Below are 26,508 nucleotides of genomic sequence, written 5' to 3'. Positions count from 1 at the left end.
TATTTTATAATAAAGTGTTGAGTATCTCATGTAATGTATTGAATACTGTACTGAAAGTAAAAAACAGGATGGTTATATGGGTCCTGGAAGCATGGATTCCTACTGAATGTATATCACTTTCACACCATTATGAAGTCAAAAAATCATAAATGGAACCATAGTAACTCAGAGACCATCTGTATGTGATACATACACAGTGAGAAGTCTCCTGCCCACCCTGTCTCCTGGCCACCCCTTTCCCCACACTGAGATTTCTGTTTCTTGTGTATCCTTTAAATGTTTTAATGTTTTAAAAATCACTTTTTAAATAAGCAAGAGTTTCGTCCCCAAGGGGAACCAGTGAAAAGTTTTGAGCAGGGCCCAGACAGCTCAGGGCTGGACTCTAGGAAACTTTCTGAGGCTGGAGGGTGGGCGTGGGGTTGAGCTCAGCTGTTGAAGCAGGTGTTGCAGATGTGCCTCAAGCAGTGGTGGTGGGTGGGGCTTGGAGGAGGTGGGTGGGGCAGGCCAAGCTCCTTGCCTCTGGTGGGCGGAGGCGGTCCTGGCTCAGATTCCACACCCTTGTCCAAGCAGGTTCCTACTATCTGACCACCACCTATGGGGCCCTGGAGCACATCAAGAGCTACGACAAGATCACGGTGACCCGGCAGCTGAGTGTGGAGGTGCAGGACTCCATCCACCGCTGGGAGCGCCGGCGTACGCTCAACAAGGCCCGGGCCTCGCGCTCCTCCGTGCAGGTGAGGCCTGGGACTGAGAGCGGGAGGGGCCCGGTGGGACCATGTCCCAGACACCATGCCTGCTGCCTGCTGGCTAAGGAGCCACCTGGCTGCTCCAGCTACCCAGCCCTGCCTTAGGGGAGCAGTGAGACTCCCCACACCAGAGGAAGGGCCCCCAGCCCCTGCTGCCAATGTGTGTCCAGGACTTGGGTGCGTCTAGAAACATATCAGCAGGCATTGGTGTTCTCCCTGGGCAAGCAGGAAGGGTGCAGGAGGAATGAGACACACCCATCATTCCTTAGCGCCTCCTAGGACCCAGCACCCTGCAGGGGCTGGAAATGGGGACTTGTCATCCCAGTCCCTGCTTTAAGGAGCCCACAGGCTGATCTACAGCCTTGCTCCTTAGTCCCTGGACAAACGCAGCAGCTGCCAAGGGTCTGCGTAACCCCCACCAACCCAGTGGCCCACCCCTCCCCATACCTCTCTCTATACAGACTCAGTATTCAAACCAGTCCTGCCCCTCCCCAACTCCATCACCCCACCCACCCCCAGGCTGCATCAAATCCAGCTGCCCCCAGTTCCCCAAACATGCCCAGCCCAGTTCACTGGCTGCTCAGCCTCTGCCCTCACTGGTCAGTCTCCCCTTGTCACTGGCTGTCACTGCCCATCCTTTAAGACGACTCAGTTTCTCCAACAGCCCCTCCTCTGAGAAGCCTTCCCTGATACACACACACACACGCACACACCGTTTCCCACAGGCTGGGTGGGGTGCCCTCCTCTGGGCTTCCTGCGGCGTCCCCCGGTACAGTGCATATCACATCCTATCATCCTCTGCATATGAAGAAGCCGTCACCTCTGGGAGGGCACAGCCCATGGTTCACATGCCTCAGGGGCGCCAAGCCCAGGGCCTGGGACAGAGCAGGACTGGGTGTGTAAAAAAGGGAGAGAGTTGAACTAGTGAGCCAGGCACATCCAGAGCTGTGAGCAGCTATGCAGACTCACTCCTCTGACACCCAGAGCACACCAGTCCTGAGCCCCACTCCTGGCTTTCAAGATGGTACATCTGTAATAAGCAGGGCCCAGGCCTGGGAGACAGGAGGCTTGAGTTCTGGACCCAGCCCTGTACTAGGCTTGCTGTGTGACCCTCAGCAATCCCTGGCCCACTCTGGGACTCAGTTTTCCTGCCCACACAGGCCGACTATGGCTAATCAATTTAATAACTGACTCTCTGGGGAGAAAACAAAAGCTCTGATTTTAGCTTCTGTCCATTTCCATGGTGTGAGTCCTCCATGGCCAACTTCAGCTTGGCATCACTGAATGTGGAGTTGGAAAGAAGTGTATGCAGTCGGCTCTCCCTGGAGGGTGTGAGCCAGCTCCAGCACACCTCTGTTCCCATCCTCTCCCAACACCCCGGCCTCCCACGGACTGTAGGGACATGGACACTCTTGGTCCAAGTCTGGCCCAGGCATCCCGTACTTCCTGCTTCTACCTTAGGGGTTCCTGATGCTGAGCCAGGCAGAGTATGGATGAAACGGACCACCCACTGTTTGGGAGACGGAAGCTTCGGAGGGGGGTCCCCTCAGCACCACATCTGGGTTCTGGGGAGGGCACCACCCTCTGCCCCCTCCCAGTGCCTCCTCCGCACAGCATGCTTTGAGGGGTGGGCACCCTTCCCTGGGGAGGGGAAGCCCAGAGCTGGACCGTCACCAGCAGGTGGATAGTGCCCTGGGAGGCCTAATGGAGGACAAGGAGCCCTAAGGCAGCCACTAAGACGGAGGGAGTGGGACGGGCTTTTCCCCTCCTGGAAGAAAGGGCGGTTCCCGTGAAGCTCTTGACAGGAGCCCGGCCTCGCCTAAGCCCTAGCCACCAGTGGCCATCACGGTCTCCGAGCCGGGATCCTCAGCCGCTTCCCGCGCAGGCCTGCTGTTTCCAATCCTGCCACAAGGGGGCAGCCCCGCGCGCAGCGTCTCTGCCTGCAGCCCTGAGCCCCGGGGAAGGCGAGGCCGCTCCGGGCCGGAGCTTCCAGCGCCTGCTCGCCCATTTCTGGGAGGCGGGCGCTATCCCCACTTTACAGCCGAGGCTCGACGAACCAAGGCCACACAGGCAGTGGGAGCAAATTCAAAGCCAGGCAGGTGTGGGGCTGGGTCCCTAGGGGTGGAGGACGGCGGGCGGGCGCCCTGCTCGTGCTGCGAGTGCCCAGCCCCAGCCCGCAGGGGTCGCCTCGCCCTGCCCGCCCTGCTCATGCCGGGCCTTCCCCACCCGACTGCGCCCAGCCTCCTTCACCCGGTCCCCTCCCGCTTTACCAATCCCTGCCCCACGCAGCTCCTCAGAGCCCCAGGGCCCCTGCAGCCCTAAGGGGCTGGACTGTGCTGCCCGCCCGCACTATGGGATGCCCTGGTGGGCCCGCACCTCCCTTCTTATCTGTGCTGCCCTCCGTGCCCAGCATTGCGCCTGGGGTGCAGGGAACTCACCTGGAGTGGGGGGGAGGGAATGAATGAATGATGGGGAGCCTGTGGACCAGCAGCCAGGGGACGCGCCGGCTCCCCGTTGCAGGGACTCCGAGACGCCCCTTAATTCGTCTCCCAGAACGGTCGGCCCAGCTGGGAAGCCAGGCAGGGAGGGGGACGGGCCCCTCGCAGGCTCGCTGCAGAGACGGGAAAGGCGCAGGTGCCGGACTCACAGACCGCTCGGCGCCCGCCACCAGCTATCCATCCAGGGAGGGGCCTGGGCCGGGAGAGCGCGCCTGGGGAGGCAGGGCCCCGCCGTGACCACAGGCCCCGCGTGTCTCCGCAGGACTTCATCTGCGTGTCGTACCTGGAGCCCGAGCAGCAGGCACGGACGCTGGCGTCGCGGGCGGACACCCAGGCCCAGGCTCTGTGCGCGCAGTGCGCGGAGAAGTTCGCGGTGGCGCGGCCGCAGGCGCACCGGCTGTTCGTGCTGGTGGACGGGCGCTGCTTCCAGCTGGCGGACGACGCGCTGCCGCACCGCATCAAGGGCTACCTGCTGCGCAGCGAGCCCAAGCGCGACTTCCACTTTGTCTACCGGCCCCTGGACGGTGGCGGCGGCGGCGGGAGCCCACCCTGCCTGGTGGTGCGGGAGCCCAACTTCCTGTGAGGCCCTCCCGGGGCGCCTCCCCTCACCCCCAGGCTCACATGTGCCCCCGCCTTTGGCTGCGCACTACCGACCGCGACGTCCACGCAGCAGAGGGACACGGGCCATTACATGACGTGCCCAGGCCAACGTCGCAGGACAGATGGGAAATAACATGACGCTCGGCCAAGGCCACTTCCTGAGGGCAAGTCCTAATAGCACTGAGACACCGAGACGGCATGTTCTTCATTAGACGGAAAGGGAAACTGAGGCTCAGAGAGGCAGAGGCGCTCCAGGCCACTGCAGCCAACAAACCCGCGCCCTCTTGACACGCAGGTCCTCAGGCCATTCCCCATGAGTCCCCCACACCCACCCCATCCTCGGTCTTTGCAAAGAAGGGCCCGAGCTTAGTTTCCCCAGGATTGGCCGAGGAAGGAGCACCGGCCACAGCTGCTCCCGGTGCCCCTCAGGGTGGACCCAGCATCTCAGGAGCACCTCAGGGTGTGGGTTAAGAGACAGGCCTCCACCCCTGCACCAGAGCCTGCCCTTAGCTCCCGGTGCCCCCAGACCCCGCAGCTCTGTGCCCGGCAAGAAGCAGCTAGACACACGCCGGGGCGCCAAGCAGGGCCAGTTCCACGGACCCATGGACAAGCCCAGCCCCGCCTCAGGGAAAACAGGGCCTTTCCCTACAGGACACGCCCCAGAGCTGTGGCAGATTGCAGGAGCCATAGTGTGGGGAGAATTTAATAAAAGCCCTTTTGAAAATGACATCTCCTTTTCTGAAGGGGCTGGAGCTCTGCACAGCCAGCCCCGCATTCACAGCCTCACCTCCTTCCCAGGTGGCTTCAGAAGACCCTCTCTTTGCCATGGGGATCTGCCAGAACCTGTGGCATACTCTCAGCCACCCTCAGCCCTTGGGACCCTGGCCCCTGTCTGCCCCTCAGCCTCCCACCATCCTTGGCTCCCATCATCCCTAGCTTAGGATCAGAACCATCTGTCACCTCTCCCAGGGATACCATTCCCTGTAGTCTTTGCCTAGTCAACTCCTATACATCCTCCTCCAGGAAGCCTTTTTTTTTTTTTTTTTTTTAGATGGGGTCTCGTCTCATTCTGCTGCCCTGGCGGGAGTACAGTGATGTGATCAGGGCTCACTGCAGCCTCCATCTCCTGGGCTCAGGAGGTCATCCCACCTCAGCCCCCCAAGTAGCTGGGACTACAGGCAAGTGCCACCATACCTGGCTAATTTTTGGTATTTTCTGTAGAGATGGGGTTTCACCATGTTGCCCAGGCTGGTAGGAAGCCTTTCCTAATTCCCCAGGTTGGGCCAGATGGTCCTCCCACGGTGTGTGTGGCCCAACCATGCTCCCACAGCCCCCTGGACTTGTCTGTCTCACAAGTGAGAGACTATCAAATTCTAACTATCTACCGACGCCTCTGCTTTCCTTTTTTTTTTTTTTTTTTTTTGAGATGGAGTCTTGCTCTATCACCCAGGCTGGAGTACAGTGGCTCAATCTCAGCTCACTGTGCAACCTCTGCCTCCCGGGTTCAAGCAATTCTCATGCCTCAGCTTCTTGAGTAGCTAGGATTACAGGCGCCCGCCACCACGCCTGGCTGATTTTTGTATTTTCAGTAGAGACGGGGTTTTGCTATATTGGCCAGGCTGATCTCAAACTCCTGACCTCAAGTGATCCAGCTGCCTTGGCCTCCCAAGGTGCTGGGATTACAGGTGTGAGCCACTTCACCTGGCTGAGGCCTCTGTTTTCTCCACCAGATTTGCACCATTTGTGTCTGTGTCCTCAGCGTTGATTGGAAATAGGCACTCACGAGTGCTTCCCACATGTCAGCGCTTTGCTAGGCCCTGAGAACCAGCACAAAGCTCATGTGGAGCACCAGCATGAGTGGTCCTGAGCTGGGCATCCAGGTAATGGCAACTGGAATGGGCTGAGTTAAATTCCTGGGCACCAACCAGCTCACTCAGCCAGTCAACAAACACCTGTTAGACTCTAGACCTGGGCCAGCACGATGGGAGCTGCAAGGGGTGGTCCCAGATGCAGCCTGGTCCTGGAGGTCGGCGTCACCGATGTTGAATAAAAGGCAAATACCCAGATGATGAGGACACCCAGCCATGATCCCAGATTGCCCCACCCCCAACACCCCAGTCCCCGCCAATGCAGACACCACTCTCTTCCTCTGCTTCCAAGCTCCCGTCGGTCCTGGGCTGGCCTGTGCAACACAGCCTCATTCCCCAGCTCTCAGGTCAGCAGCACCCTGCCACCTGCTAGGCCTGTGCAGTCTCACAGGTGCTGGCAGATGCCCATACATTCTTCAAAACTCATCTTCAGGCTCATAAGCCTGGTGGGAAAGGTTAGGGGATTGTTTCCCCAACCACCCTGTGGGCCAGGTATGGCCCAGGCTTGGGGTGGAGCTGGGGTTCAGAGGGTAAATGAGGCACCTGCCCTGCTCTGGGTTCCGATGCTTGCTTCCCAGGAAGGGGACAGAGCTTGCCAGTGGGCTGGACTGAGGGAGCCGCTGTAAGAATGTGTGTATGTGTACGTGTGTATGTGTGAATGTGTGTTTGCACGTGTGTGCCAGGCCCTCCATCCTGAGGCCAATGCTGGAATCCACCTGTCAGGAGAGGCCGGCGAGCCCTCATGAGCCCCCGGAGAGCAGGAGAGGGGTTACCTGGAGCACTTGTCATCTGGATGCCTCTGCCCCCAGGGAGCTGTGACTGGGAAAATTGGGGGTCCTTACCCTAGGCCAGGAGACAACATAATGTGAGCTTCAGGAGTACCTGGCCCTGGTTAGCGATTCCTCTGCATCATTTTATTTAATCCATGAAACAGCCTCTTGGAGGGAGGTATTTGTGGATGAAGTCATAAAGGCCCAAAGAAAGATGTATTGGTCTGTTGGGGCTGCCATAGCAAAGTGCCACAGAATGGGGAGCTTAACAGACACTCATTTTCTCACAATTCTGAAGGCTGGAAGTTCAAGACCAAGGTGTCGCAGGGTTGGTTTTTCCTGAGACCTCTCTCCTGGGCTGGCAGAGACCACCTTCTCTCAGGGCCCTCACTCAGCCTCCTCCCTGTTCACACATCCCTGGTGTCTCTTCTTATAAGGACATCAGTTGTATTGGATTAGGGTCCACCCGAATGGCCTTATTTAACTTTATATCTTTATTTATTTATTTATTTATTTGAGACAGAGTGTCGCTCTGTCCAGGCTGGAGTGCAGTGGTGTGATCTCAGCTCACTGTAACCTTTGCCTCCCGGGTTCAAGCGATTCTCCTGCCTCAGCCTCCTGAGTAGCTGGGATTATAGGTGCCTACCACCATGCCCAGCTAATTTTTGTGCCTTTAGTAGAGACGGAGTTTCATCATGTTGGCCAGGCTGGTCTCGAACTCCTGACCTCAAGTGATCCATTGCCTCGGCCTCCCAAAGTGCTGGGATTATGGGCATGAGCCACAGTGCCCAGCCTAACTTTAATCATCTCTTCAAAGGCTCTATCTCCAAACGTAATCACCTTCCCATTTTCTCAGTCACAGCTCCCTGGGGGCAGAGGCTTCCAGATGAAAAGTGCTCCAGATAACCCCTCTCTTGCTTTCTAGGGGCTCACGAGGGCTCCCTGGCCTCTCCTGACAGGTGGACCCCAGCATTAGCCTCAGGGCAGAGGGCCTGGCACACACACACACACACATGCACGCACACACACATGCACGCACACACACACGCATGCACTGGGGTGCTGGGGGTTAGGGCTGCGACATACACATTTTTGGAGGGACACGATTTAGTCCACAGCAGGGGGTGACGTGTCCTACCCAGTTCATGCCAGCAAAATGAGTCTGACCCTAAACCCGCGGCTCTCTAGCCTGCCCCCATGCCGCATCCCAAGTGACGTATCTGTAGAAAACCAAAGTCGGACAAGCCTTAGCTGTCAAACTCCAGCTCTTAGGGGCCCTGCCTTAGGCAGTGGCCATTGTGACCTGACTGCCAGGCCCAGGATGCAACTGATGAGCCCGGGCATCCCCACAGCCCCAAGTGAGGGCTGAGGAGTCCACAGCTGGGCGTGTGTGTGTGTCCAAGGGTGACCTGGCCACAGGCCGTGATGCATGGTGGGGTCTGTCTATGTCTCCTCCCTGGCATTTATCCCTCTCCCCATGGCCGGCTGGCTCCCTCCTTCCTGCACTTTTACACTGCACAGCCTCTGGGTGATGCTAGGCCAGCGGTGCTGGGAGAAGCCACCCAGGGTTTTCATAGAGAGACCGGGCGTGCCTGGCCCTGTGCCTCCCCATCCCCTTGGCCCTCCCAGACGGCTGGGCACAATGTCCTGCCTGCCATGAAATGTCCCAAACGGACACTGAAGAGGCCTGGCCTGGGATGGCCCCACAACCCTTTAATGGCGTGTATTGGCTTCGCCCCAGGAATGAGTAAATTTCTTCTGTAAGGGTCAGACCCACAGGTGAGGTGGGTAGAGAGGAACAGAGACCCAGGGGCAGGGGGCAGCCAGAGAAGCAGTGGCGGGGGTCCCCTGGGTGCAGGGTAGACACTTCCCCCACCCCACATACACTCACAGATGAGCCTGCCCTCCCCAACTCAGCAAGGCAAAGCTGGGCACACATTTGCGAGTCTGGTTGCCAGGTACCCGCTCAGCTGGCCGGGATCCAGGGCTCAGAGGGCTCATCGGTGGAGGAGAGGGAGCAGCTGTGGCTGGCAGCAGGCCCTACCTTCACAGGAAGGTCACGTGGAGCAGGGCTTTGGAGAGAAAAATGCCACCTCCCAGTGGTGGCTTTTCTCCTCCCCAGTTTGCTGGGAAATGCTAGCTTCCGGGAAAGCTGTACAGGAACCTCCTCTTTGCAGCCCACGCAGCCCTAAGCCAGCAGGAAACTCTGAAATGTTTGGCTTCGGGGTCAGAAAACCTACTCAGCAGTACAGTGGGAAGAACTGAACTAGAGCCAGAAGACCTGGGCTCCAGGCCAGCTGCAAGCCCTGTGCACATCCTTAACGGCTTCGTGCCTCAGTTTCCCCATTCTTAAAAGAGAATGCATATTATATCCTAACCTTCCAGGCTCATTGCAGGGATCCTCCAAGTTCCTGGGTGGGGGCAGGCACAGGAAGTCTCGGATCTTCTTGAAGAGGTAAATCGATTCAAGGCTAGCACATACGGGCACGGAGGGTGTTCACTGCCAAAGTTGCATGGCTGAGGGGACAAGTGGAGCTGAAATTCAGTCTATGTGCCACTTGTCAGAGCCTACACCCTGTCCTGGGCCCACGTCCACTCAGAGGAAGGGACATCTTTTCCAAATCTGTAGGAAGGAATTTTTATGGTCTAGAGTGAGAACAAGACTCAAACCTGGGGGTTGCTGAGCCGTGGGGCTCCTTCCAGTTCAGTGTGACCAGTAGAAGGCACAGCATTTTGCGGGTCCTGCAGAATGAAGGGCGTGCAACCAGCCTGGAGCAAGGAAAGAGGGCGTCCTGGGGACAGGGGTGCCTGTGCTAGGTTTTGAAGGAGAAGAGGTTGGCCAGAGCAGACAGGAACAGAAGAACCCCTTCTAGACTATTTGAAGACAATTCTCCATGGGTCACTTGCATTTCTGCATATATAGTGAAAAGTCATTGACAGCTTTTCTTCCAGACTGTCTTTTCAAGAGTACTTGAGTATCTCAGATGATCCAGATAGTTTCTCCCTCCTGGAAAGAGCACAGATTTTTTCTCCTGACCAGGATGATAAAATCATACCTCTCACTTTGAAGAATAGTGTCTCCCTCCAGGGCAAAACGCGGGCAGGAGTGCTAGCCGCCTTCTCTAAATGATTGTTTCCCAAGCTTGAGATTTCTGAGCCGTGACACAGACCCACTGTGTGCTCAGCACCCACCTGGGTCCACCTCTGTGTGACACTCAGAGGACCTGACAGGTAGGAGTCGTCAGAGCAAACATGAGGCTCGTGCACCCGCTGCGCCGTGAGTCATAGAGTCCTTTGTCTTTGACAGTATCTGCCAGTACCTATGAGACTGCACAGGCTGCCTTGCTAGCCTGCAAGTGGGTAAAACCCCAGACTCCTGACAGTTCTTGACAATGAAGAAGGAAGACAGTGAAAATTAAAAAGACTCTGTGGTATGCAGGGGAACCAGCCACTTCAAGATGGCTTAAACATAAGGCCTGAGACGAGAAGTGGGAGATGGGCGTGAGTGAGCAGGCTGGACCAGGCCCTGAATGGTCTTGATTGGCAGCAGACGGAGTCTGGAAATCATCCACCCACATGGAACCGGATTGGAGGGGCCGGGTTGAGGCAGGAGAGGCTCTACTGAATCCTGCCCTGGCACTCTGGCCAGGAGGGGAGGTCTGAACAGGGAAAGGGGTGTGGGATAGGAGGCAGAGTTAAGTTTGGGAAATGTTGACCCTCACACCCTGCGTGGGCTGTGGAGATAGCCACAGTGACCTCTCAGCTACAGTGCAACCTCCTGGAACTCATGCCGGCCAGCTCTAAACCCCCAATTAGAGCTCCCCTCAGGAAACTTGTTTGAATAACACCCTGGACCCAAAAAGGTAGTGGTCCACGGGTCCCTCTTTCTCTCCATGCACTCCCTGACCTGTGTGTGTGTGTGTGTATGTGTGTAGCCTCCAGATGTGCTGCATACACCCCAGATCCTGTAAGTAATAAAATCTTTATATTTTGTGTCTCCCCTAATCATGGAAGGGGTGCTCTTCACTTTAAAGCTGGAGTGCAGTGGTGTGATCTTGGCGCACTGCAACCTCCGCTCCCGGACTCAAGTGATTCTCCTGCCTCAGCCTCCCAAGTAGATGGGACTACAGGCATGCGTCACCACGCCCAGCTAATTTTTGTACGTTTAGTAGAGACGGGGTTTCACCACGTTGCCCAGGCTGGTCTCGAACTTCTGACCTCAGGTGATCCACCCACCTCGGCCTCCCAAAGTGCTGGGATTACAGGCGTGAGCCACTGCACCCAGCCAAAAACAACTTTTGATGAGTGGGGAGGAGAAGGTGAGGAAGGTTGGAGGAAAGAAGGGTACTTTAAACTGCACCTGGAGGGTGTGCGGAGGAGATGGGAAAGGCATTCCAGGGCAGGAGGAACAGCAAGTAGCAAAGGCACAGGAGGCTGCAGAGCCCAAGGAGTGCAGAGGAGCAGAAAAGAGCAGAGCAGCGGGAGGGGAGACTCGGGGCGATGAGGCTGGAAAAGACGATGACGGAGGAGGTCCCCGCTAGGAGGTGCAGGAGCATCAACCACAAAGTCAGGGTCGGACGTGAATATTTGGGTTCTGTTATAAATCTTTACTTTTTAGGACTTGAACACCTGCAGAATTAAATACAAAAGCAATCAAAAATCATAATATTTTCTAAAAATAGTTTTCCATTTGGGGCTTGCGGCCCTCTTCAATAAAATCATTCTGAAGATTTAAAGAGGTTTCGGCTTCAAATTTCTCAGAATAAAGACTCCTTTTGAGAGGGGCTACAGAAGCCCCCATGAGCTTCCTGCTCCTCAAAACTAACGGGCAAAACAAAACAAAACAAAACAACAAACCTCCTAGAAAGCAAATATGACCCTTCTCAATACACAGCTTTCCCCACCCCAATTTGTAGTTTTTCAGAAAAGACTGACTGGGGAAGTAGGTAACAGCGAGCAAGTCATCTTGTGAAGAAGGTCCTGGAGCAAGCCCTGGAGGAGGGGCTCCCCAGGAGGGCCCGGAGCAGCGGGGACCTCTCACTGCACCTCTCCAGTCTCTGATCAGCACACAATCGGTGGGGCGCTCACACTTGGAAAAGCTTCCAGGAGGCAGCTCTTCAGTAGTGACCAAGGCACACGTGGTCCATGGACAATTTTATCCTGCGAGAGACAGGAAGGAGAACTTGGTGAACCGTATCAACTCTGAAGAAAGGCAGACAAACGCAAACCCACATGCAGCAGGCAGGCAGTTGGGACAGGCCCGCCCAGCAGCTGTCACTGAGAACGCGGCTTCTGGACCCCGCTGACAAATGGCTCCAGAGGAAAGCTGGAGGGAGCTCCTGGCAGAAGTGAAACTGCCCACTTGCAGAAGAGGATGGCAGCCCCTTCTGCTTTCAGAATGACATCGACCTTTCAAGCGTCACCGCTGCGTTAGTTACCTGTGAAGTGGATACGGCTTCTCACAAAGGTTGACCAGCACGTACAAATATCTCAGCGCATACTCATACTGGGAGAAAACAAACGAGACGGAATGAAACATCCTCATCTCACCACACAATCCACTCCACTTTTGCAATTACAGAGGGGAAGCACCTTGGCCAGTGGCTCTTGCCCTATTTTGGTTCATGGATCCTTTAGATAATCTGGTGATATTTATGGATGATCCCCCAGGAAAGAGGCACACATGCCAGGGTTTGCAGGCAAGTGGGGGGTGCTGGCGGGGCTCTGCACTCTCAAATCTGAGGGCAGGACTCCTGACGGGGAACTCCCGATGGCTCTGCTCCCCGCTATGGCCTGGGATCTCCCTGGGAAGTCTGCCTTTTGATTCTGGGAAACATTCTGGGAGGGACACACCAGCGAGGGAGATGGATGGCGCGTGAAAGCCACGCTGGATCACACCAGGGAAGGGTGAAGCAGCGCGGATGTTTATCTTGAAACAAACTTCAGGGGAACCCGAGAACTCTCTGAGAACAAAGGAAGAGGTTCATTGTGCATGACTCCAAAGGTCAAAAGACCAAGACTGGGCCGGGCGCGGTGGCTCATGATTGTAATCCCAGCACTTTGGGAGGCCGAGGCAGGTGGATCACCTGAGGCCAGAAGTTCAAGACCAGCCTGGACAACATGGTGAAATCCTGTCTCTATTAAAAATACGAAAATCAGCCAGGTGTGGTGGTGGGTGCCTGTGATCCCTGCTACTCGGGAGGCTGAGGCAGGAGAATCGCTTGAACCCAGGAGGCAGAGGTTGCAGTGAGCTGAGATCACACCACTGCACTCTAGCCTGGGCAACAAGAGCAAAACTGTGTCTAAAAAACAAAAAAACAAAAAAAATCAAGACTGGAGGGGTAAAGTCGAGCTACCCCAACTCTGCCCCAGTGTGAAAGCAGCCACGGACAACAGGGAACCGAGCAGGATGTGGCTATGTTCCAATAAAACTTTTTTTTGGAGACAGAGTTTCACCCTGTTGCCTAGGCTGGAGTATAGTGGCACAATCTCGGCTCATTGCAACTTCCACCTCCCTGGTTCAAGCGATTCTCCTGCCTCAGCCTCCCGAGTAGTTGGGATTATGGGCGTGCACCACCACATCTGGCTAATTTTTGTATATTTAGTAGAGACGAGGTCTTACCATGTTGGCCAGGCTGGTCTGGAACTCCTGACTTCAGGTGATCCACCCACCTTGGCCTCCCAACGTGCTGGGATTGCAGGCATGAGCCACCACGCCCGGCCCCAATAAAACTTTATTTACAAAAACAGGTTATGGGGGAGAAACAGGCCTGTAGGCCAGTTTGCCAACCTTTCTCTAGAAGGATCGAAGCACCACATGCTACTGACCAGGAGGCTTTTCAGGTGCCTTCCAATTCTACATCTGCAGAAACTCAGTACTTCTCCTCCATGGGCCACACCTGACTTCAACTGTCTTGGGAAGAGGTCAGAACAGACCCAGAAGGGAGAAAATGTGTGTGGCTGGTGTGAGGGGTAGATGCGAGGGTGGGGTTTGGCAGGGACAGCAGAAGTGTGAAGAGAAGTAACTGCTCTTCAAACTAGAAGTGAGAGCTGCCATCTATGGCTCTGGTAAACTATCCTACCCACTGGCACGAGAGGGGTGTTCTGGGGCCAAGATTTAAAATCAGTGAATTTGGACAACCTTCTTCCTCTCTGAAATGAGCCCACTGTTTCTCAGCCCGGATGGAACCTTCTATAAGGTCGTACAACCAATGTGACTGCCAGGGGACAATATGAATTCAGCTTCTGGATTCTGGACGTGGGGAGAGCCCCGCCAGCTCACCGTGGGGGAGTGCCAGTTGAAGCAGTGGGTCCGAAAGTGCAGCAGGGCCTCTGGGTAGCAGCTGTGCCCCGTGAGCGGGGCTCTCTCGGACAGGAGCTGCTCCACCCCAGCCTCGGACGCTGCCAGCAAGGAGACGATCTTGCGCACTGACTTCTCAATGAGGTGCCTGGCCTGGGGAGAAACGCGGCCTGTCAGAATGCGCCTCCCTGAATGCGGTCTCTCAGGGACCCAGGAACGGTGAGAAGTGCATTCAAAGGCTTCTCTCCACACAGCCCTCGGCCTCCCGCAGGTTAAAGGAAATAACAATCCACGTGCTCTGAGAAAGGCGAGAGATGTCTGTGCCCACTTCCGCGACGGTCAGAAAGACCTGCCTCTTGGGGATCTTCCGGCATGATGCGAACATTTGTATCAAAAAACAACCTTTGCTGTGGAGAAAGGAGGTGGCAGAACCTGTGCCCCAAAGCAGATGACTGTGCCGTGAGGGTGCTGTGTTCACGGGCACCTCTGCCCATTCAGGAAACTATCGAATGGTTACACAGTGGGGCACAGAGGGACTTTAATATTCTTTCCGGATGATGAAAAACAGCATCATAAAGAAGAAAATGCTTCTACGTTACCCTCACTCTGGCCAGGCACAGTGGCTCACGCCTGTACTCCCAGCACTTTTAGGAGGCCGAGGCAGGAGGATCACTTGAGGCCAGCAGTTCCAGACCAGCCTGGGCAACACAGGGAGACCCTGCCTCTATTAAAATAAAAATTAAAAAACTGGAAAAAAAAAACCTTCACTCTACAAGCAAGCTCTGTCCTACCCGCTCTCCAGCCAGGGTTTGCTTGCTTCATATCTGAATTCCACAAAGACCCTCCACCCACTGTGCGTTAGACCAGCAGTTCTCCAGGCGTGGTCCAGAACCACAGACTCCCCAAGAGCTCTCAGGCTCCGGAAGGTCGTCCCTTCCTCAACTCTGTATGCTTACAAGGCTGGATTTTCTTCTTACACTTCGGCCGAAAGAACAGCGCCCGACAGCAAAAGCAGAAGCCAGCTGAAGGATCCAGCTGTCGCCTAGCAATGCCAGACACAAAAGAGATTCGCCCACATGTAAAGCAATGCCACTCTTCTCACCAAATGCTTTTTGTTTTGGAAAATGGTTATTTTTCATAGAAAATATATTAGTGAGAAATGTTATTTGTTACAAATATTGCTATTTGTCAATGAGTTAAATATTTTTAAATCTTAGTTTTAATTTTTTCATAATCTTTTACTTTACATAAAAGTATAATTATGCAATAAACAGTCTTGGAAATAGTTTTCAAATTTGCAGCAGATACCAAAGAAATCCTATATGATTTACACAGCTGTTTAAGCAAACACAGGAAAACTCTGAGCCGGGTGCGGCGCCTCACACCTGTAATCCCAGAACTTTGGGAGTCCTGACGCAGGCGGATCACCTGAGGTCAGGAGTTTGAGACCAGCCTGGCCAACATGGTGAAACCCCGTCTCTACTAAAAATACAAAAGTTAGCTGGGTGTGGTGGCGGGTGCCTGTAATCCCAGCTACTCGGGAAGCTGAGGCAGGAGAATCGCTTGAACCCGGGAGGCAGAGGTTGCAGTGGGCACCAAAAAACCTCTGGTTCACTTTCTGTGAACTATCAAAAATGTCCTTTCATCTCATCTTAATTTAATGCAATAAATATCGATAGACATAACCCACCATGAACAAAAGCTCTTTGGGATCAATAATTTAAAGAGTATAAAAAGGTTTGGCTGGGTGCAGGGGCTCACTCCTGTAATCCCAGCACTTTCAGGGCCCAGGTGGGAAGACCACTTGAGCTCAGGAGTTTGAGACCAGCCTGGGCAACATAGTGAGACCCCAGCTCTACAAAAAAATTAATAAATAAAGAGGCCCGAGGCTAAAAAGTCTGAGGACTACTGTGCTATACTGCATTTGACACCAACTAAAAATATGTCCTGGTTAATATGGTTGTCACACACAGGGTATCAATTCTGGGGATAACTAGATATATGCATTTAAAACAAACCACATTGATTAAAAAAAAGAATCTTGCCTAGATGGGTGGATCACCTGAGGGCAGGAGTTCGAGACCAGCCTGACCAACATGGTGAAACTCCATCTCTACTAAAAATACAAAAATTAACTGGGGCGTGGTGCCACGTGCCTGTAATCCCAGCTACCTGGGAGGCTGAGGCAGGAGAATCGCTTAAACCCTGGAAGCGGAGGTTGCAGTGAGCCGAGATCACACCACTGCACTCCAGCCTGGCGACAGAGCAAGACTCTGTCTCAAAAAAAAAAAAAAAAAAACCATCTTGCCTAGAAAACTCAGGCCATTTCAGCACATCCATCACTGTGCTATGCTGACAATGGGGATAAGGGTTAACAGAGTTGGCTTTGTGGGAAGGGACAGTCAGCCCTCTGCCCAGCATTCCAGTGAGCACACAGCTGTAATTTACATAGCAATTCTGCCAGCTCCAAATACACTGATGAGCTACTGAAAACAGACTCAGTGATTGGTAAGAATGGCGTAAGCATTTTAGAAAGAATTTTAGGCATGACTATGTTTTTCTGAGAACAGCAGAAATTTTTGGGGATTGCATTTTTTTTTTAAGAGAAGGGGTTTTGCTAGGTTGCCCAAGCTGACCTCAAAGTCCCAGACTCAAGGAATCCTGCCTCAGCTCCCTAAGTAGCTGCGACTAGAGGCGCACGCCACTGTACCTGTCTTTGGAGTTTTAAAATGAATATGATTAGCTAATAACTTAACAAGCAACAAAATAAAAATATCCTCCAAGCAACAAGGTATAAAAGAGGGAAATACCCATGTACATGGCTTCTTGGCACGATACAGGGGAGACGGGCCCCCATTCCACTGCTCCCCACTACGGAAGAGGTCAAGGTTAGTTCACTCATGAAGATGGGAGGCAACCACAGCTCCGCCCACCCACTTCCATTACATGGAGGACAAAGGCTGGCTTCTGTCCCCACACACTCCTGCGTGGCAGGGAGAATGGTCAGGAGGCAGGGCCGTGCTCATGCATGCTGCCCACCTGGGCTGGGGACAGCACCTGGGCACAGCTCCTTTCACCACTACTCACATCCAGATGCCGCTGGATCTCCTCCGTGAGCTGCCTGGACTCCTCCAGATCATTGGTGTTCATCAGTTTCCTTTTCATGATCGTGAGGGGCACATCAGGGCTGGGGGTGAGGTCAAGGTGTGTGACTGGAGGCAGGGAGAGAGGAGAACTGGCTTTGTGTTTCATACCCTGAAACTGCATCACTTTCATGGTGGAGATTGTCTGGGGAGACAGACAGCAAGAGACGGCGAGAGAGAAAGCGAGAGTGAGAGAAAGCCAGAGAGAGAGGGAGAGAGAGAGCTGGTTTGAGTGGGAGAAGCAGATGTACCCAACATACCCCAAGTCCAGCCTCTCCATCAGAGGCTCACATTTACTCCTCATGCCTTCAGGACCACAGGGCCACAATCGCAGTCTGAAAAGGCATGGTCACCCCAGCAGTACGCAGGCAATGCACGTGAGCCCCTGAAATCTACCAGTGAGTGACTCAAAATGCCTGGCATCCTTTGCAGCAGAACTGCTATTCTTTCACCAGACAGCTCTGGTCCAAGCTCTGCCTGACTGTGGATCAGCAGTGCCTTTCATATGTAAAAGAATAGCAGTTCTGCTGCAAAGGATTCCAGGCGAAGAATGTCACCTGCAAAGGATGCCGCCTATCCAGGCGGGTGACCTGTTTGTGCTCACCCACCTGCCTTAGGGACTCACCGGCAAGTCCCTAAGGACCAGTGGTGGGAAGGTACAAAGCATCTGCCCAAGTTAGAGCTGAAGTCTGGGTCCATTGGGAAGGGCAGAGCTAAGGCCACAGAGAGGCCAGGCTGATGCTTGGCATCAAGAGCTAGCAAACGGGCACAGCGGCCAGGCTCGATTTGGCTGCAGCGGTCACTACAGACTGGCTCCCAATCAGAAGGGAAAATGCTGCAAGCATTCTGTTCCTAAAGCAAGCAACAATCATCTAAAAACAGTTCTAAGATCAACAATACCACACACACAAATCTATATAAAAACAGAGAGTTTGGAGAAGATCCACCACAACTCCTCAGCCAAGATCAGAAATGGCCAATGATGAGGATACTGTGAAGAGAACGGAAAGCCCAAGGCAGGGCCCCCACACGGTCAGGGCTATGCCACCACTGACCCTGCCTTCTCCGAGTCACCTTTCCCTGGCCATCCCTCTGCTCCAACTCTCTCCTACGCCTGCTCAAAAGCCTGACCAGGTCATGGTGCCCTGGGTGCAGGTCTCATGTCCCCCAGCCCACGCCCTGCAGAAGGGCTAACCATGGCTGGATTTACTGACTCCAGGTTCTTCTAGAAGGCCAATGCTTGCGCCCAAGGAACAGATCTCAGCTGGCGAGCTCTCCACTGGGGGTGGGCTGCTTGGGGAATGGTGTTTGGGCATATGAACAACTGGGAGGCCCTGCACATTTGTTACGGTGTTTGCACATCCCAAACGCTAGCCCCAGCACCTTCACTTAGGGCCCAAGCTTTTAGCAGCCACCTGCTGCAACACCATTTAACCACACAGGTCCCTTCTGGACATACTTGGAGGAGGATAAAATGTCTCCAATTTATAGCCAAAGGGTAAAGGTAACAACCTGCAGCTTGCAAAGGGGCAGGACCCCAGAAAATCCAAGGTGCAGAGTGGCTGTGGGACAATCTACAAACTGTAAAGCAGCAGCTTTCGAGTCAGTAATCCCTTGCTGCACACTGGGCCTGTGTTAGCATAAGTAACACACAGCCCTCTTTCATGCTCCTAGCTACCTTGTACACTTGGGTTTCGACCAATGAGAAAACAAATTCACAGAAGTGAAATCGCTTGCCCAAAGCCTCACAACTCTGCAAGTTTGAACCTAGGAAGGTCTGATTCCAAAGCCCACAGGTCCCCAGGATGGAGTGGCTATGAGAGGCAGAGGGATCCCTGCCTCAAGCAGTCCTCACTCAGATCCCGTGTCTCTTTAGCAAGAGATCAGTATTCCAGGCAAGTCCACCTAGGACACAAGGAACAGAGGGCCAGCACGTGAGGCTCCCGACTCACTTTGTTTCCATACTGCATGACGTGGCTGGTGTTGGTGTGCGATTTTACCAGGTGGTACTGCTTGTGCAGGGTCTCTTTCGTGAGATCTTCCTGCAAAAAGTGAGACCATTAAAGACCTTTGACAATCAGAGTCTGACGGTTAAACCCCAGCTAAACAGCTGGCCCCCAAAGGGCTCACCACGTCCGAGTCTTCCATCCAGTTGACGCTGTACCAGTCCCCCAGGTATGTGGACCTCTTCTCATCATAGTAACAGGCGTAGGATGACTCTCTGGGGTTGGCAGCAGTAGTTGCATAAACTACGAGGAATTAAAGATGATCTTTTAGTCGCATTTTATTCCTGCCTTGGATTATGCTTGAAGCTTGAGTCCTTCTTTCTCCCCCAGTGAAATCAAAGCATGCTACTTATGATCCACACAAGAGGACCGGGACATGTAACTGCACCCAGGCTTGTGTATTTGATTACAATAACTCATCTAAAATTAAATGCGGAAGAAAGAGGAGCCAGCTGATGGATGTTTTTTGCAGCAATTGGCAAATTGGCATGCTTAGGACATCATGCTATTCTGGAAGAATGCTGACATTTCCACAGCACAGGAAACTTGAAGAATATGGGCTCACTTTGGTTTCCAGAGAGATCTGACATTTATTGAAGAAACATCTAGACTAACTGAACCTACACAAAAGCTACCACTTACTATCTCTCTACCATGGGCTTAGAATTGTGCTGGACAAATGCTAGTGTTTAAAATATAAGTCTCCCAACAGACACGCACTATCTTTATCCCCATTTTACAGATGGGGATAACTGAGGGTCAAAGAGGGTCAGTCACCTGCTTGAGGTCAGAGAGCAACCAATACATTGCAATATGGAGGCTGATCCAAAGCCCATGTAGTTTTAGCTTCAGTAGTTTTACGAGAACCTGGAAGAACACTGTGAGGCTCACAGATTCTTTATTCCCTGACTACCAATGCTTCAGGAGCAGAGGAAGCCCAGAGCTACCTGCAAGTATCTCCCCATTTCTATGGCCCAGGCTGCCCTCAGCAGCCCCTGCTTATGGAGAATGCTCAGTTCCATGTCAGCGGTATCTGAGCAACCTGCTTGCCAGCCCAGGTCGAGGCCAGCGCCCCAACCACCTACCATTGATGTTATCCGGCAGGTGGTTCATCATGGACCCAGACTCACAGGCTTCAATGTAGAACACCATCTGTGAGGCAGATGGGACAGGTGAGCTCACCCCAGCCAGGTACAGGCCTCCAGCCATGTTACTGGGGCTCCGCCCACTGTCTCTACCCATTCCTAACAAGTGCTCTAGGCTTGCTTCTGGGAGACATTACTGCTATAAAGAGGCTGCTGCCAGAAGCTATGGAAGCTACTGCCACACAAATTTATTCATTGCTAATGGAATAAAATCATCTATTAGCTGAAATAATGCAGAGAAAACAGAGCCATGTGATGCTAAGGAAAACAGTTCCACCATCCAATGCAGGGAGGAGTTTCAAAGACTAAACAGTGCAGCAGGCCATCTTTCTGCGTTACTGTCACGTATCACCCAACCCATGCAGGTTTTTTTTTTTTTTTTTTTTTTTTTAGTAGAGACACGGTCTCACTATGTTGCCCAGGCTGGTCCTTAAACTCCTGGCCTCAAGTGAACTTCCCACCTCAGCCTCCTATAAAGTGCTGGGACTACAGGAGTGAGCCACCACACCCAGCCAAAAACTCTGGCCCTACGCAGTTTCCATAAAGGGTGCTAAAGGGGCGAGAAAGGCTCAAAGTGAGAATAAGATAGTGGTATTTTCCTCCCCAGCTGCCCAAAATTGAGGACAGTCCTAGGAATAGGAGTCTGCAAAGTGTGGGCCAAACACCAGCAGCAGCAGGATCACACAGAAACACAATGCAAATTCTCAGGCCCCCTCCCCAGACCTACTGGGTCAAACTCTGGGGGTGAGGCCCACACTGTTTTAACAAGCTCTCCATGATTCCAATCTAATAGCTAAAGCCGAAAGCCTCATCCTGGGAAACCAGGGATTGGAAGGATCCCCTTTCTAGAAAACACAGCACCCACAGTTGGAGGATGGTCACGGGACTGTGGGCTCTGCACCCATGGCTTTCCTCACACCCCCCGCCCCCGCAAGGCTGCCCCAAGGGCTGAATTACCTTTTGGTACATTTTGTGTTTGTACATGTAATGGATGGTCTCATTCAGGTCCTTTACATGAAGCTGAAAGGTGAGAATATTGATTCAGACCAACACATCAAGAGAAACTATTTGCTGGATAAGCCACTAGTAAAGTTCTGATGATGCTTCATAAACTCTTTTCTACCAATCCCTAGAAGTAATCATGGTGAAGAACACAATCCCAGAATGTCGTCACATGTTTTATGCACACACTTAAAAAAGGGCAAGAGGATGTACCTCTTCACCCATTACTTTGTCCGGAGCTTTTGGTCTATTCTGAGATCTAGTGTGATACACCCATGTCCTGAGACAGCTACCGATGCTGCGATATGAACAGAAATGCAGGGAAAACTGTCTGGAAGAGATGTCCTTGGATAGATTTCAAGCTGCTAAACCTGTCCCCAACTCCCACCCACCACACGTACAAACCAACCCTGGCAGGACACTAGAAAATACATGCTATGGGTTTAATCTCGACACCTAGGCTTGCTTTTCTGTTCTGCTAGTTCGTCCTTAAAATGTTAAGAAAACTCACATCTTCATTGGGAAAAACCAGTATTCCAGTAGATCCATGGTCAGTGAAGTAAACGAACACATGATCCTGGGGGCCGCTGCCAAGAAAGAATCAGGGGTCAATCATTTCCTTTTTCTGTTTTTACTTCTATTTCTCTGAAAAGCTGCCCTAATCAAAAAATTAAGAAGTTTGGGGAGTAGAGTTGCCCAACCAGGTTTGAAGATGAACACAAGGGCCCGGTGCCCGGTGTCTGGCCTGTCCCCTCCACTCCCCTTGTGTGATTCTGAACCACCGTATAGATCCTAGAGCCTCCAAATTCTGAACTATGGCTGGAAAGGAGGAGGGACCTTTCCTGGGCAACCCATCAGACAGACCTGGTGTGAGGTGGACAGTGGGGTCCTTTGGCAATTGGGCCTCATCCCAGACAGCCACACTCTCCAACCAGATCTCCCCAAAATGAGCTCAACACAGGCCTGCAGCCTCCCCCTCCAGGCCTCCTGCGGCCCACACAGTCTGGATGTCCACCTGCCTGCCTCACCAGCGCTCCCACCAGATGGCGCTGCTTCAAAGTGGCAAAGATGCAGTAACTTACATGAAGCCAATTTGGTTCACCCTCACAGATATCCATCGCTACACTTTTTTTTTTTTTTTTTTTTGAGATGGACTCACGCTCTGTCGCCCAGGCTGGAGTGCAATGGCATGATCTCAGCTCACTGTAACTTCCGCCTCCTGGGTTAAAGCAGTTCTCCTGCCTCAGCCTCCCGAGTAGCTGGGATTATAGGCACACGCCACCATGCCTGGCTAATTTTTGTATTTTTAGTAGAGATGGGGATTCACCATGTTGGTCAGGGTGTGTGTGTGTGTGTGTGTGTGTGTGTTTTAAGACAGTCTCACTCTGTCACTCAGGCTGGAGTGCAGTGGCACAATCTTGTCTTACTGCAACCTCCACCTCCTGGATTCAAGCAATTCTCCTTCCTCAGCCACCAGAGTAGCTGGGATTACAGGCGCATGCTGCCACGCCTGGCTAATTTTTGTATTTTTAGTAGAGACAGGGTTTCACCATGTTGGCCAGGCTGGTCTTCAACTCCTGATGTCAAGTGATCGGCCCGCCTTGGCCTCCCAAAGTGCTGGGATTACAGGCGTGAGCCACCGCACCCAGCCTCTGCACTAATTCACACGAGCTTACTTGTGCCCAGGTCTCCCTTCCAGCTTAAAAGAAATATGCTACTAGAATCTCTGGCATCACATAAAAATGCCAGATGAACAATTACTAAACAACAAGACATCTCCAGCCCACAGCCAGCGGGGGTAAGCACTGGGGTTCGTGTTCCCCAGTATGAAAGTCCAATTCCTCCAATATGTCGGTACTTACGAATGGGCCTCTCCCCGCTGGGCTGATCTGTGATCAGAGCACAAGGCTGGTGGCCCTGCAATCTAGGCACAGGGATTCACACCTGCCTCAGGGGCTCCACTGGCAGTGGGACATCCCTGCGCTATGATCCCCAGATAAGGAACGAGGAGTTTAAGTGATAGGAACATTTTATTAATAATGAGGGGCCCTGGATCATAAGGTGAATTCAGTGCAGAAATGGGCCACCAAGAGAAGCCACTGAAACAACAGCCCTAAGCACCTGTCCTAAGTCAGAACAAAACTCTCCACTCTGTAATTTCTCACAGGTAAACTGGCTAGGAGCACAGAACACCTGTTTCAATTCCCTATACTGGGGTCCCAAGCCATTGAGAGAAGTGTAGTATCCGTAAACAGACATTACCTCTTCAGGACTTTCCCGGATCCTTTGCCCCTCACTGCTTCTGCATCGCCTCTCAGCACAGCAAGGAAATTTTGTGGGGTAACATCCTGCAAAGAATTAGGAGCCACAATCAGATGCAGCTGTCGCTCCAACCCAGAGAGTTGGCTGAGTCTGCAACCGATCCATGCCACCAGCCTGCACATTCCAAGGCTCATGGCTTAAAAGCAAACACTTTTGGCGGGGTGCTGTGGCTCACGCCTGTAATCCTAGCACTTTGGGAGGCCAAAAGCGGGCGGATCACTTGAGGTCAGGAGTTCAAGGCTAGCCTGGCCAACACAGTGAAACCCCATCTCTACTGAAAGTAGAAAAATTAGCCAGGCATCATGGCACCCACCTGTAATCCCAGCTACTGTGGAGGCTGGGGCAGGAGAATCACTTGAACCCAGGAAGCAGAGGTTGCAGTGAACTAAGATTGTGCCACTGCACTCCAGCCTGGGTGACAATGCAAGACTCCATCTCAAACAAACAAACAAACAAACACTATACAGAAACAATTTCATTAAATAGGATCATCTTTTTTACCTGTATGATATGTTAAATTTAATTGTATTTGACTTTAAAAGAAAAATAAAATAAAATGAAACAAAGAATCGTTAAACATCAGATAAAAGTTTCTTATCAAAAGGATAATTAATTCCTAAAAGATCCGGTATTTAAAACAGACTAGGAAAACCAGGAGAATGAAGGCATTATGGTGATTTTAAAAATGTGTCAATTGAGACAGTCTCAATCAACTAGGAGGAACAGAAAAGTTTTTGGAAGTAATATACTATTATAGCTATAATAAACTATATAACAATAATAAATGAAAAACTATCTCAGCAAAAATCCTGAGATACTTTGCACCAAGCCTGGTACTGAGAAAACTGATTTTTATAAAAGAGCACAGGTAATCTATAATCAGATTAATGGTGATATCTCAAGAAAGGTTATTATGGATGAAACTACATGGTCAGGCCTAAAGTATGAGAAGACTGGGAACTATCAGTAGATTGCAACTTATTCTAAACATTTTCTTTTCCTCTGCTTTTCTTTCAAAACTCTCATAATTTACTCCTCGGGCACAAATCCTAATACGAATGTGAAACACCGACCAGAAGCCAGTCTAGGGAGATTCTGATTCTAGAAACAGACGAAAGAGGGAAAAATCATCACTAAAATGAAAACTAAACCTGCTGGCTCCACCCATGGAAGCACTCACCTCTCCAGTGTAGTCCTTCGGGACTCCCTGATAGACATCTGTGCCATTGGGCCTGTTGATCACAATTCCTGGAGTGGGATTGCTGAAAATTAAAGGACACAATTTAAACGAGATGTGGCATGCCTCCGAAACCTCTCTCTTCAAACACATGTATGTTATGTGAAAAAATAGTAAACGTCTATGTTGGTCAAAGATACAACTTATGGCCTGCACGGTGGCCAACGTGTGAGTGGTTTGAGCAGCTTGGGGGATCTCAGCAGTCCCACAGCCCAAGAGCTCTTGGCAGAGGCAGTGAGGAGCTGAGCTCGAAAAGCCTCGGGCAGGGACCAAAGCGTAGGTGTTCCCGGCTGCCTGCTGGAATCCAGAGAGCATCATGAGGGCAAGGTCTCATCAAAAGCTCTCTCAGAGTGAAACTACTTTCAGAAAGAGACAGGACAGAGAACAAGACTTTAACACAAGAGCTTGGTCATTAAAGCGTCAGAATGGGTGATGTATGAGCTGAGAATGTGACCACGGTAAGGGTAGCGTCCTTCACCACGGCTGCAGCAGGGTGACCACAGAGCTAGGAGGTTAGAACTCGCTGAGTTTATGCCCATACTTGCTGCCTCTGATCTCTACAAGAAATCAGACAAGCAGGCATGAGGGAACTATTTGTGAAGTTAAACTCAGCAAGTAATAAGTATAGAAAAAAGGTAGTAGGAGGATCTAACCTACAAACAAAAACATTCTACGTGCAGGTCCCCTGTGCTGCAGCCTGCTCAGAGCTTAGGAGCAAGTACCATAGAATCCAACAAGTCCTCGAAGGTGAGGAGGAACTCGGCTTTAAACCCTTTCAAAGCACCCACCAGCACCCACTTCCTGTGTCTTTGCCATTCCCAGGGCACACCAAGTTATGGTCAAAGCTCAACATGAGGGCCAGGCATGGTGGCTCACATCTCTAATCCCAGCATTTTGGGAGGCCAAGGCAGCCGGATCACTTGAGTTCAGGAGTTCAAGACCAGCCTGGCCAACATGGTGAAATCCTGTCTCTACTAAAAACACAAAAATTAGCTGGGCATGGCAGCGCACACCTGCAGTCCCAGCTTCTTGGGAGGCTAAGGTGGGAGGATCGCTTGAACCCAGGAAGTGGAGGTTGCAGTCAGCCGAGATCGCACCACTGCACTCCAGCCTGGGCAACAGAGCAAGACTGTCTCAAATAAATAATAATTTAAAAAAGCTCGACATGAGGTATCCCTGTGGTCTTTTGTCTGGGAATCTGTTATTTATTTTAACATTAGGCCACTAGGATTCCTGTGAGTCTATGTGACCTTTTTTTAAATACCCTGAAGTCCTTCGCCACCAAGTTCCAAGTGTTCCCCACTTACTCTTCAGAGTAAGCAATGTCATCGTACATCATCACAACGATCTGCTCGTCAGGAATTCCATTCCGGTGAATGATCTGGTAGGCATGGCATGCATCTGCCTGGGAGAAATGATTTGGTTAAGTTTTAGATTTTGCCCAGGAGGCCAATTTTGGAGTTCTAAGGAGTGATGTGTTCTGTCTCCTGGAAGACTTACTGTGAATCGGTCAGGCATTTATTATTTTAAAACACATACATTGATATTTTTTATCTCAATTTTAAAAGATCCCCCATCCATCCAAAGTATTATTCATCAGGAAACTAGTGCACACGTAGCCTACATACACATGGCACATGTGAGCACACGTGCACACACACACCCCACCACCACTACCAACACTGTCACCAACACCACCGTCACCACCACACCAACACCACCACCACCATCACCACCATGACCACCACCACCAACACCACCAACACCACTACCACCACCACCAGCACTGCCACCGCCACCACCACCATCACCACCATGACCACCACCACCAACATCAACACCACCAACACCACTACCACCACCACCATCAC

General features: G+C 52.2%; 2 protein-coding genes across 5 annotated transcripts in view; one reads left to right on the top strand and one right to left on the bottom strand.

Annotated features, from left to right (window-relative positions):
* The window catches only part of RIN3 (Ras and Rab interactor 3), a 174,148-nt gene extending 169,577 nt beyond the window's left edge, over window positions 1–4,571 (top strand). For both annotated transcript variants that reach the window (XM_030803908.1, XM_030803909.1), the window contains exons 9-10: window positions 571–734; window positions 3,507–4,571. In XM_030803908.1, the coding sequence (XP_030659768.1) occupies window positions 571–734; window positions 3,507–3,827 (485 nt within the window). In that variant the 3' untranslated portion in view covers window positions 3,828–4,571. The remainder of the gene's footprint in view (window positions 1–570; window positions 735–3,506) is intronic.
* Window positions 4,572–10,741: 6,170 nt separating this feature from the next.
* LGMN (legumain) overlaps window positions 10,742–26,508 on the bottom strand; it is a 48,360-nt gene continuing 32,593 nt past the window's right edge. Inside the window, exons 3-15 of one of the 3 annotated variants that reach the window (XM_030803906.1) lie at window positions 25,945–26,042; window positions 24,581–24,662; window positions 23,341–23,426; window positions 21,590–21,665; window positions 21,034–21,096; window positions 20,017–20,083; window positions 19,056–19,174; window positions 18,878–18,967; window positions 16,870–17,070; window positions 13,765–13,935; window positions 11,921–11,988; window positions 11,571–11,642; window positions 10,742–11,111 (exon numbers count right to left, since the gene is read on the bottom strand). In XM_030803906.1, coding sequence (XP_030659766.1) covers window positions 11,600–11,642; window positions 11,921–11,988; window positions 13,765–13,935; window positions 16,870–17,070; window positions 18,878–18,967; window positions 19,056–19,174; window positions 20,017–20,083; window positions 21,034–21,096; window positions 21,590–21,665; window positions 23,341–23,426; window positions 24,581–24,662; window positions 25,945–26,042 — 1,164 coding nt within the window. In that variant the 3' untranslated portion in view covers window positions 10,742–11,111; window positions 11,571–11,599. Of the gene's footprint in view, window positions 11,643–11,920; window positions 11,989–13,764; window positions 13,936–16,869; window positions 17,071–18,877; window positions 18,968–19,055; window positions 19,175–20,016; window positions 20,084–21,033; window positions 21,097–21,589; window positions 21,666–23,340; window positions 23,427–24,580; window positions 24,663–25,944; window positions 26,043–26,508 lie in introns of all 3 variants that reach the window. The other 2 variants (XM_030803905.1, XM_030803907.1) reach the window with 2 other exon arrangements.

Source organism: Nomascus leucogenys, chromosome 22a (genome assembly GCF_006542625.1).
Source record: "Nomascus leucogenys isolate Asia chromosome 22a, Asia_NLE_v1, whole genome shotgun sequence".
NCBI lineage: Eukaryota > Metazoa > Chordata > Mammalia > Primates > Hylobatidae > Nomascus > Nomascus leucogenys.
Note: the sequence above shows the minus strand (reverse complement) of the source record. Positions and strands in the feature narration are given on the sequence as shown.